Consider the following 13,221-nt stretch of genomic DNA (forward strand, 5'->3'; position numbering starts at 1 on the left):
CCTGCAGAGTGCAGAGTTATTATAAAAGTACTGAATGTCAAAGAAAAAGCTTCTAAAAGTAAAGCTGTGATTGAAATGAAAATAATAGGCATGGGGTTTAGAATCTCTCAAATTTCCCACTTGTTATTGAATTACATAAACTCTCTGTAAGCCTCAATTATTTCATTTGCAAAATGTGGATATTTGCTACATTATAAGGACTGTTGTAAGGATAAAATGGGTTAAAAGATGTAAAACTCTTAGCATACAAATGACCTCCACATTACAGATGTTCAGCAAAAGTTTATTGTTGTTATTGCTTTTAGGAGTAGGGATCAATGGAACAGGGGTGTGAGGATGAGTGAGGGGTAAGTGAAATACCCAAGTGTTTTTCTTATGTAATGGGAGAGAGGTATTAATCAGAGTTGGCAGACAATAGGAGGAGTAGGTTTCAGTAAAAAAACTTCTTACATCTTGCTTTCATTGTGCTTGACTAGCAGCCTCCCCTGTTCTTACCTAATGTTCCTCCTAATCTGAGCTATATTACTAAACTCAAACTTCTACATTAGTAATCAAACAGGGTAGAATAGTCTGATAAAATAAGCCTAAGGACGTTCTGAACAAGGACCTTAAGAGGACTCATAAATAAACCACCACACCTTATTGCAGTCGATTTAAGAGTAAGTATTTTGCTTACTCAGAGTCTTCTTTTGCTTCCTTCTAGATCCTATCCTTTTGTGTTTCTGGTATTTTTACAGAGCTGAAGGGAATCTGAATTCTGTTTAAAACACCAGTCTCATATCTATCTATCACTAACTACCTCTTTGTTTCTAGCAACAGCCAGGCCTGGGCTGGAGAGACTTGATCTCCCCACTTTTGGTTTATAGACTTCCTTTGCCTTTGGCCACCTGCTGTGACTACCTGACCTCGTACTGCTGGACTCCCTTGGGTGGGTAGCAGCCAGATGGTTCAGGCTCCAGTGGACGCTGCTTTTCAGTTCTCTCTTTGCTCAGACAGGCATGGAGGGCAGGCAGATTGCCAAGTCCATTACCTCTGCACCAGGAAAAAGGGGCTAGTCTGCCTTCTTTCAGGCACTCCCGATTGCCACAATTGCTTCTGTCGGAACCTTCCTCATTTAATTGATGGAATGGACACAAAAGACCCATGACCCTGTCCCACATTAATAACTTTAACAATTTTTGGATTTTCTCTCCTCTCCCAGCTACCTCTTATAAGAACTAGAAAAGGCCTATGGTATAATGCAACAGGGTTGTCAGCCCAGCTTTTATAAGTATTAATGGAGGTGTGTCTGGTTTCCTTGTTGGCTCTTTTTTGAACAACACTGTTCTCAACTATGAATGGTCTTGGGAATCATCTGGAAACAAACAAACAAAAAACTTGATGAGTGGATCCCACTCTTAGAGATTTCAATTTAATTGGTCTGGGATAGTAGGCCAGTATAAAAACTTCACAGTTTATGCTAATGAGCAATCTTTGGTAGGGACCACCATTTTTAGAATGGGGTTGGGACTTAAACCTAATTACTGTCGTCTGTGGGCTTTTATCAATGATTCTGACACTCCTGGAAGAATCCTATTCAGTATCCTGTTACATACTGTATCAAAGAATAATAGAGAACACAAGCATTCCCAGAATTCTGGAGATGAAAGAAACCTAAAACATCATTTTGTTCACTTTTCTCTGTCTGGGATCTATGAACCAATAGCTGCAGAGCATTTGTTTAAAAGGCAGATTCCTGGGCCTTATCCTCACACCCTTTGAATCAACATCTCTCAAATGAGGGTGAGAGTTAGGGCCTGCATTTCAACAGCTCTGTCAGATGATTCTTGTGAACATTCATATTTTAGAACCAATAATCTGTGGCAGGGGTTCTCAATCCTGGCTGCACGATGGAATCAGATAGGGGCTTTATAAACACCCATGCCAACTAGAGTGATGGTCTCAACCTTGGCTGCACTTCAGCATTACCTGAAGGGCTTTAGAAAGCCCCAGGCCTAGCCCCTACCCTATGTCAATAACCCAATAACGTCTGAAACGCTGGGGTGGGACCAACCCAGGCATTTGTGTTTTTTTCAAACTTCTCAAATGATTCCATTATGCAGCCAAGGTTGAGAACCACTGTTCTGGAGATTCTGGTTTAATTTCTTTGGGGTGGGTCTCAGGCAGTAATAATTTTTAAATGCACCCCAGATAATTTCAGTGCACAGCCCAGATTGAGAACTATTAAATACTCAGGCTAGTGTCATTCTGAATTTTTCTAAACTTCCTCCAGTGTCGTCACTAATGCCCTTCAGCCTATAGATTCACTCTTGCCTTCTTCCCTGACTCCAGACCCAAGCAAGTCTTGACAAAGGCTGATCGTATTCTAGAGATCTAGATTCATGCAAAATTATAGGTCTACCAACGTAGACTTCTAACACCTGCCTTCCTGAGCTAGAATCATTAACTAATCTATTATTCATTCAACAAATGTGCATTAAACACTTAAAATTTGCGAGGTACTTACCAATGAACTATGGATACAATAACAAATAAGATATCGTTCCTGATACCTTGAGATGCTTAGACATGTGTGTGGATAAGGGAGAGAGATGTGTATAAAAACAGAGGGTAATAATTATTACAGTGGATGAGTGAACAAAAAACTGCAGGAACACAGACATGATAGCAATTAAAGTTGCCTGGCAGAGTCAGGGATGATATGTTTGAGGAGATGTTATTTAAGCCCAGTCTTCCCTACATGGTCTTTGATGAACTCTCTTAACAAGCCTTTGATCTTACTTTATTCCCTTTGTTTGAAACATTCATCCTCTTTCCTGACTCACACCCCCTACCTAGGACTCTCCTTAGATGTTATGTCCACAAAGAGGTCCTCCTTGACCTCCTGGATGATGGTAAATGTCTTTGTTATACATTTAAGGACCAGCCTGTAATGCTTTGTTTATAACACACACCTACTTTGTTGTGTGTCTCTAACTCATCACATCTGTAATTTCCATGAAAACAGGAGTAAAAAAGCCAGGGTAGGTTTTATGTGCAGGAGAATAATAACTAGATTTATCATTCAGGACGATTTCTTTGGAAGCAATGTGGCAGACAGACTGAAAAAGAAAAGACAAATTTAAAGGAGATCAGTTAGGAGATGCCCCAGTTCTAGAGGTGAGAAATGATGAAAGCTTCCCTGAAATAATGAAGTGAAGGGGTTCCATTCAAAAGGCATTTCTGAGATAGAATCTACATCACTTTCTGACTAACTGCATGTGGGGGTGAGTGTGACAGACATCATGGTCAAGTTGGGAGACTGGCTGGGTGGGGATGCAAGTAATGGAAATAAGGAATACAGGAAAAGAAGAACTAGTTTTAGGAAAAAAATAATAATCAGCTCAATTTTAGTATGTTGAGAGTCCCATGCATCCGTGAACATCTAGGTAATTTTTTAATGCATAAAATCTCAGCGTGGTGCCTTATTGATTGTGGATGTGATCAGTATTGTCGGATTGACTTTGCTGACTTTCAGTTTATGTACAGAAAGATAGACTTTGGAAACAAGCAGTGTGATATTGATTTAATGATTTGTGCTACTTTGGGCCATAATTGGCCATCAACATATCTACTTCAGGGAGTCTCCATTCAAGTCACTTTCTGGGATTTCATTCAGTTAGATACATACACCTACACTAAGCCCACCTGAATTCTGAAGTGGTGACTATTTTATTACAGATGGCTGTGCTATTATATTTCTTTCTTACTGGATTACAAGTTTGGAAAGAAGTGTGTATTATTTTTGTTAAGCTGGTGCCAAGTATATGCAACAAAAACTCTTTCTCTCTCAAATTAGTGGATGGTGGGTGGATGGATAGATGACTGAATAAATTTATAACTTGATGGCAGAGATGTGGGATACTTCCTGGAGCTGGGCATCTAGGAATTGAAACCTCATATCCTACAACACAAATGCCTAAGTGGCTTCCCAGTGAGTTAGTAACTACAGCAACAGGCCTAGAAGAGATCACCAGTAAGTATTTTTTAAATAGCCTTTCATTGTATCATTTTTTCTTGGAAATGTGAAATAATCCAGAGAATTTTAAGGTTTATGGCTATAAAAGACTATGTGTTTCTTGATACATTAACCTTTGATATTGTCAAGTGAAAGAGAGGCATTTAAGTTAATTGCTATTGAAACCTCTTCTGCGTGGTACTGCTTTAGAAGCTAAGCTAGTAGGTGGGAAGATGACCAGATTTTTGTTTGGGGATGAAAACTTTGTGGATCATATGAAGAAGACACTGGAGGAGAAGAAATAATGACAGTTAGACAGAGGAGAGACGGTGAGGGCCTGAAATAATGCAATGGAAGTGAAATGGAGTGAGTCTATTAATTAATTAATTCATTCATTCATCACATATTTGTTCATTGTATTATACCAGCCCCCGGGGATGCAATGGTGACCAAACCGGACAAGCTCCTACCTTCAAGAAGTTTATAGCCAAGCGGAAAAGATGCACATCAATCAAATCATTATACTAATAAATGCATCATTGCAGCTGTGATAAATATGATATGGGAAAGGAAAGGTCAAACTGAAAAAAAGTATCTCAGAGATAAAATTTCCAACACTAATTTGGTTATTGGGGTATCAAAATAAACAATAGGCATGTTTCCTACCCTTCGTTCCTGAAAGAATATTCAAACTGATTTGTATGGCAGAAAAAACATACATGAAATACCATCAAAGAAAGTGTATTAAAGTAACAAATGTGCAGAACAGATTAAAATGACTTTTTACCAAAAGATAAGATCAGTAAGATATGAATCATAAACTCTGAGTTTGCAATGAATTACACTTGTTTTTCAATATTACCATTCAATTGGAATAGTAGTACTTTGCTCATGAGATACAATTTATTCTAGGTTTCTCCATTTTGATTTTTTTTCATTCAGATGTTGCAAGAGCAATTGAATTGCTGGAAAAACTACAAGAATCTGGAGAAGTACCAGTGCACAAGCTACAATCCCTCAAAAAAGTGCTTCAGAGTGAGTTTTGCACAGCTATTCGAGAGGTACGACACCAAGATTTTAATAGCTAATGTCTGCCATATGTCTTCTGAATAGAAAACATGTCCTTTTTACACAAACATTTGAAATAGTTAAGATTGGAACTACATTTTAATTTTCTGTTTTTATATCCTTGGACAGATGATAAAATATAATTTAGTCTGCTAAATTCTTAAATTAGATCCTACCAGGATTTATACATTCACATAAAACCAAATGTTGATATTCTGGTACCAATGAAGGGACTGCATCAATAGGTGACTGTTGCATGTAGTCTAAACAGTTTAGTGGTTACATGAAGCCACGTGTGACTTCAAGGAGAAATAGTTATAATTAGTGGGAGCTCATCTTGTCTTAGAATAACATTCAAGTAAGTCTTTCACAGGTAAATCTGAAAGAGTAAGCTCCTACTGAGTAAGGTTATAGTCATTCAAACATTATTGTCTAGTGCAATAATGGGAAATCACCAGTCTGGTATGGCTTTCCAGTAAAATCTTTGTAATGTTTTCTTAACTAATAGTTTTAAGAAGACCAAGTTGAAACAAGTGTGTTGAAATGACTATTTTAATTTTGCATTGACATATGATAGAATTGACTGTTCAACTAATGAATTTAATTGGTTACAAAATAATCCACTTGAGATACATGGGCTATATTATTTTATTCATTAACCCATTACCATTTCCTCATCAGGTACCAGGTGGTAATTCATTAGTTAGAACCTAGAGTTCATAAATCCAGTATATTTTCCTTCTTTGAAGTCCCCAGTGATGAATTCACTATTGTCATCCTCTCCAAAGCCAGTGGAACCCAATGACTGCCTGGAGAGTTTGTTGTAGCATACAGCATATACCCCTCTCAAGGAATCCCGTGTTACTCTCCCTTTCTCTTTGCAACTCTACTTGTGGCTAGTGCGCACTCTTTTGCCTCAACAATGCTAGTTTATAAGTAGTTACTAGGTAGAAAAGACAGTAGAGACATACAAAACCTTTCTCACTACAGATTTAAACTGGTACCTGTGCAATACAGTTAAAATTTGGCCTTTGTGAGGATTTGACCTATACTGTTGTGTGCTAAATATTTCTCAAATAAAATTGTTCATTTAATCTTGTTAATATTGAACACAGGTTAAGTAAATAACTATAATAGCATCCCTAGGTTTTAACCTATGAATTTTATCAAAGGCTGGAAGGAAGTATATGAATTCTATGCTACTGGCTTCCCCTCAGTGGGAAAGGTATAAGATCTCTAGAAACCCCAAGAGCATTCTCTTGGTTACTGTTGTCACTAATATAGTCATTCTGTAGACCAAGGCTAAATTTCCTATGCCCTCTTTTCTTTCTTCACAGAGTACTATTCCCTTGAGATTTGGTGGCCAATTTTTCCTTTTTAGAGATTCTGTCATCTCTTCTGTGTCTTAGCATTCTGCTTTCCACAGAACTAACTAAAGGATAGGACACATCAAATAAATATCTCTGTTCACTAGGCATATGTCTTATGATCAATTCAAAGTCTCTACCTTCATGGAAATTACAGCCCAGTGGAAGAACATTAAGATAAATAAGTATGTAATACAATACCAGAAGGTGGAAAGACTATGGAAGGAAGTAAAGCAGGATGAGAAGGGTCAGGGTAAGCCTCTGCTAAGTTGAAGGTGATCAGAAAAAAAAACCTAATTGAAGTCACACAAGTATCAGGGGCTACAGTGTTCCAGGTAGAGGAAACCACAAGTGCAAAAAACACAGAGGCATGAATGGACACCCCTGAAACTAGTATGTCTGCAGTGAAATTAGCAAGGTAGGCTCCTTAGAGGAAGCTAAAGGGTAGGTAACATGAGGCTTTGCAGGCCATAGTAAGAACATTATATTTCATTCCAAGCATGATAGGAAGCCCTTGGAGAGTTTTGACCTGATCTTATTTGCTTTTTCAAAAGGTCTTTCTAGCAACTGTGAGAATACAGTGTCAGTATAAGAGTAGAAACAAAAGAGACCAGTAATAAAGTAATGAGTAGATCAAGTGAGAGGAGATGATGGCAGCTTGGACAAAGATGGCAGCAGTACAAGTAGTGGGAAGTTGTTAGATTCCAGATATATTTTTTGAGAGTAAGGTCAGCAGGAATTTTTGATGTGTCGGATGGATATATGGGGTATCAGAGAGAAGATTCAATTGAATCTTAGGTTTGGGTTTGAACAATTGGATGAACGATAATATAATAAGATGAGGGGTGGGTCAGTTTTGGAGAAGACTATCTAAGAACTCTTTTCTGGACACAGTAAGTTGATTATGCTTTTCAGACATCCAAGTAGAGATATGTAGCAGGCATCTAAATCTGAAGCTTGAGTCTGGAGATGTAAAGGTGGTATAGATATCTGTTCAAATAAACATTTGATATGGAAAAAAAAGAATGAAAGTAAAAAAGAAAATAAATATGGGGACCTTATATAGGTATTAATGTATCTTACAAACTGTCTGTGGTAAAGTGGGTCTGTGTGTCATCTTAAGTCCATGGAAGTCTATAACTGATCTGCAGGCAATCCAATAATTTAAAAAAATGATGATATAAGTTATCTACCTCGAATTTTATAATGTGAACAAGAATTAATTTTATGTTCACAGTAATGGCCTTAGTATTAATTTTATGTTCACAGTAGTGTCCTTAGTAATAATTTGTTCTTAAAGGCAATCCATCTTATACAGAAATTATAAAAGGTCACTTCATCTTGGCTAACATTTCACACCATTTGTGTGATATTGTTTATATTTGTTAAGTTTGGAATTTTCTTTATTATTCTTATTGTGTTGATTTGCATTTGCTATGGGAAGTAATGATAAGAATAGTAATATCTATACAACAATTCTGAATAATATTGTGAATCTGTCTAGTGAAGAGTTTTTCAATAAAAACATAAAATATGAATACCTGCTGCCAGACTGGTGAATCCAAAAGCTAGTAAAGTTCAACTAGAAAGTATGACAGTAAATATCTGAAAATTAAATTTTATTGAGACTAGAACACTTTCAGTCCTGGTGTTTTTATCACTGACTGCAATGCTGGCCAGATACCTTTGAAGTTTTCAATTCAAATAATGCTCAAAATCTTTCTGGGTTGAATTATCTCAGTTTTTCAGAAATATTTTCTATTAATAGTTATAAATTTTGTCCAAAAAACTGGAGAAGATAACAAAAACTACAGTGTCATCATTCTTACTTGCACTCACCAGAACAAAAACAGATACAGGTCATACCAGTGCCAACAAGATTGTAAAACACAAATTATGCTTAAAAAAGAAAGCAGGGCAAGCTTTTGCCAATTTTTTTATTGCCTTACATAAGTATAATAGCAGTTATTATTATACGTTGAGGTAATCTCACATTTTGCCTTACACTTGGATGAAACCACTGAATCAGCTCTTGGCATATATATAGCACATGAGAATAACTTGATGACATTTTGTGTTTTTTTTTAAACTGAAAATGGATGGACTTAAAGGAGATTAGCAGTTTTCTTTACTTAGCTATTTTTCTGTAAACTGTAATATGACTGAAAAAAGCATGTTAAGATCAGTACTGAAGGAAGACTATCTATGTACACAACTAAGAAAGGCATTGTTCTATTAATAAATAAGTTGCACTTGAATTCCATTCCACACACAGCTTTATTCACAGAATACGGAGAGTGGTCACTAATACTGTTTTTTACTATATTTGATTGCCGAAGCATCTGGAAAAAATCCTGATCAATAATTAAATTGAGCCTAATCTGTGCAAGTAATTTCAGAGAACATGGCAGAGAATGGGTTAACACATGATACTATTTTTCTATAATGAGATGTGTTGGCTGATAAGAGAACATTGACATAAGTTTTTGAATGAGAAATGAAATAAAAATTTTATGGTGCTTATAGTCCCAACAAACACCATTTCTGTAATTTCAAGTCACTTCCTTAAGTTTTAGATCCACACTGTATTAATTATCTTCAATGGCCTAAACTTATAAATATAGAGTTGAAAAATAATGTTTATGAAATGTTGATTTTTGAATAAGAGAATTCCATAATAGAACTGAGTTGTAGTACAAATAGTTCAATTGCCAAAAGATGAACTTTCTCCTGACACTTTATATTCTTTGTGCCTCAGAGAAAGAAATTAATGCATGTATAAATTATCATATTTTAAAAGGACATCTAATTTCTGAAACAGAATATGAAGAAATTCTTTCCACAACCAGAGAAATCAAAATATAATTACCAATCTAAATATTGTTTACTACCATCATCTTCCATGTTCTAAAACATTCAAGCTTCTGCTTTCCAGGATTGTGTATGTGTTCAGTGACCTGAAGTATGATGTGCTGCAGACACTGGTCTATTGTAAGGATTTACTCCCACAATTATAACTGCCATATGCATGTTTTTTTTAATTTCAGAATATTATGTGGGTACAAATGTTTTGGTTACATGGGTTGCTTTTGTACTGCTTAAGTGAAAGTTATAAGTGTGCCCATCACCCAGATCGTGTACATTGTACCCGTTAGGTAGGAATTCACCCATCCCCATCTCCCCCTCCCACCTGCATGATTTCTGTTGAGTTTTACTTCCATCTAGGCACATGAGTGCTGATTGGTTAGTTCCAATTTAATAGTGTGTACATGAGGCGTTTGTTTTTCCACTTTTGTGATACTTCACTTAGGAGAATGGTCTCTAGTTACATCCAGATTGTTGCAAAAGGTATTAATTCATTTTTTATGGCTGAATAGTACTCCATGGTATACATATACCACATTTCATTAATCCACTCATGTACTGATGGGCACTTGGGTTGTTTCCACATCTTTGCAATTGTGCTGCTATAAACATTCGGGTGCAGGAGTCTTTTGTATAAAATGTCCTTTTATTCTGCTTCTAGATTTTCTCCCCTTTTTTCCTATTCTCATTTTCTTCCTAAGGATAGAGTTCATTAGCCCTCCAGCACCATCCCTACCTTATGTAAATCTTACACCACTTGTTTATAAATTGATATTTTTGTCTTATAAACTTTTAAGACAAGACACAAGAAATACTTGGAGTGTGTCAGTCTATTGTTCAAGCGCTCTTGATCCCCAATGACAATTGTTTTTTGAAAGGATCCATAGATTGGGAATTTTCACCGCAATGCCTCCCACCAGGGATGGGGGAAAGGTCACTGTGAGATGTTCTTTCAGATCAGAGAAAGCAGCAAAGTCATTAGAGTAGTGATGCAGTCAAATTGGCCAAGGTTTGAATTCCACCTTGGCTACTTATTTTTTACTTCTCTGAAAACTTATTTTTTTAGTTTAAAACAATGGCATAACCACCGGTCTTATAGCAGTCCTGATAATTCAAGATCATATATGTAAAGACACCTATAGACAATAATTACACAATCAGTGGATGCTATCATTATCAAAGAGTAGGGTTCCAAATTATTTCTAGGTATAGTACTTTGGTAAGTCCAGAAATGGATAAAAGATAGAGAAATGGTAGTTTCTATAAGCTGGATCTAGGAAAACAGACAGACTAATAGGCTTATATTTGTTACCCCACCATCAATCATTAAAACAAAATAGAGTCATTGCACCCTAATTCCTACAACCATATGAGAAATAGCATTGTGACACAAGTTTTTATTCTTAATGCCATTCTATAAAATGCCTTGATCTATTGTGTGGATGCAAACATAGAAGGCAAGCTTAATAAGCTTTATGACAGAGCTAAAGATTGGCTGCATGATAAAACCTAGATTTAAATTTACCCTAAGAAAACATACACTTGGATCAATAGTGACAAGATGAGATGAAACAAGGATGAGATGAGAAAGAGGAGTTGGAGGAAGAGAGAGTGGGAAGGAGTGAAGGAAGAAAAGAAGAGAGGGAAGGAAGAAAAAAAGGAAAGAAGGAAAAAATAGAGAGGGAAAGAGAGGAATGAAAGAAGGGAGGGAGGGAGAGAAGGCTGATGCTGAATCATGGCTTTAATGTAGCGTATTGGAAAAGCACAGGAGTATTGACAATGGATTCTGACAAACCTGGATTCACACCCTTGCTTGACCACTTACTTATGTAATCTTTTGCCAAGTTGCTTAACTTCTGTGACCTTGTTTTGTGTTATCTTTTTTTACGATAAGACAATAATAACTTCACAGGATTGTTGGGAAGATTAAATCAAATGAGATAACATGTTAAATACTCTGACTAATACAGTTCCTAGCTTAAAGAGTTGGTTGTTAAGAAATCGTAGCTACTTTGGTGAAAAGTTTGGTGGATTTCTTGAAAATAAGCTAAAGTTTTAGTACGTTCTAATAGAAATATTAGTTAAGGATAAGAAGAATAAGAATCCTGTAGCTTTTCAATCATTCAAAAATGCAAAATTTTTTAATAGGAGGCTTCGTTGACACATTGTAGTGCTTGTAGAAAAAAGACTTAGGGATATTTAGCCACATAAAGAGAAAAATCATTTGTAATATGAGATATGTCATCCAATATTTGATGGGATAAGGGGAAAGGGAATTATCCATGCCAGACCACTGGATTAAAAATGGAAGAATGCAAATAACTAAGGATAACTAGAAATACCCAGCAGTGGACTCACTTGTAAGAAGCTTCCTATAACAAGAGCAGAGATTAGATGGTATATTTCAGATTACTTTAGAACAGGGATTTTCTAAACTGAAGGTCATGTATAGATTTCATGTTGTAAGTTAAGTAACAGGAAACATAAATATACATAACTTTTTATTTAGCTTTATTTTGTTTCCTTCACTCTGTGCAAAAAAAAATTGTTTATGATAAAATATGTTTTTTGCTTTTTAAATGTTTTCTTTTAAACATGGATAGTGTAGCATGGATTTCTTATGTAAAATTATCATCCTTACACAATGGCATCTAGAATAGCATTGCATTCATCAGAATTAATGAAAATGCATCTGACATTGTGTTTGTGCATATCTCTTCCTGTTCACATTAAACTTAGCTTAAGTTGGCAAATGTCAAAAAAAAAGAAAGCTGATGGATCTTACACTTTCTTTGATTTTATTTGCATTGCTAAATATGATGGGACACAAAAGCCAGACTGTTTCTTGTGTGATAAATTTCCTGCCAATGAGAGAATGAAGTCAAGGAAGCTTATTTCTGAGCATCCTGAAAAAAAATTACACAATATAGATTTTTTTTCCCCTAGGGAAAATTTCAATTTTAAAAGGGTGGAAATTTACCTAAATTCATATTTGCCCCAACATGAAAGTCTTGATACATTTCAAATCAAAAGAAACAATAAAGAACTGGAGAAAGCTTTATCAAGTACTCTAGAAATGCTTGAACTGGTAGGTTGCTTACAAGAACAACAACAACAAAATTTAAACACTGCCTCTGTTCACTTGATATAACCTACTCCTGAACTCTGGCATTTTGCTAATATTTAATATTTTGAAGCCAGTCATGGTGAAAATAACAGCTGCACATTCCTTTTTGGCATGCAACTGGATGAAAACTATTGTTGTTTCATTAAAACTCAGATTTTATCTATCATGTGAATGCTGATGTCTGTGTGTGTGTGTGTGTGTGTGTGTGTGTGTGTGTGTGTGTGTGTGTGTGATGCCTTAAAGGCCAAGTCCTTTCAACAGTAAAAAAGTTTCTTTGTCAAGTAAAACTCCTAATGGAAGAAAAAATATTGATACTGTATGTATTATATATATGAAGTACATATGTAGTTTCTGAATCTAAGATCCATCTTGATGAGTCTGGTGAAGATTCAGGTTCCACTTGTCACTTTCACCATCAGCATGACATGTCAGTGTCAAAGACTCTGACAATTATCCTAAAAGGTGCTTTTCCTGCTCTTTTAAAGGTGACCTAATAATTTCACAGCCATAGCCTTAAATCTAGGTTTTCAAAAGTTTTTATTTAGAAACAGAGCAAAATATGTTACTTTTACTATCAAAAGTTTCTTGGCTTTCCAGAAGATAAGTGTTAATGCACTTGGCTGAACTCGAGACAGAAATTTCACTTTACGTACAGGAGAGATGAATCTTAGTACAGTTTGATTAAAGAGGTTCTTTGCAGATGTTAAACCAAAAGCATGAGGTTAGTATTTTAATTCCAGATTCTCTGGTCTAGTAGGGTGGCTTTTGGAAGAAGAGATCAAAGATGAAAACTTGTG

At 35.9% G+C, this 13,221-nt stretch overlaps 1 protein-coding gene across 1 annotated transcript in view; it reads left to right on the forward strand.

Moving 5' to 3' along the window:
* The window catches only part of LIN7A (lin-7 homolog A, crumbs cell polarity complex component), a 118,976-nt gene that overhangs the window by 33,492 nt on the left and 72,263 nt on the right, over nt 1-13,221 (forward strand). Inside the window, exon 2 of the mRNA XM_045553303.1 lies at nt 4,940-5,058. Within this exon, the coding sequence (XP_045409259.1) occupies nt 4,940-5,058 (119 nt within the window). The remainder of the gene's footprint in view (nt 1-4,939; nt 5,059-13,221) is intronic.

Source organism: Lemur catta, chromosome 6, assembly GCF_020740605.2.
Source record: "Lemur catta isolate mLemCat1 chromosome 6, mLemCat1.pri, whole genome shotgun sequence".
Lineage (NCBI taxonomy): Eukaryota > Metazoa > Chordata > Mammalia > Primates > Lemuridae > Lemur > Lemur catta.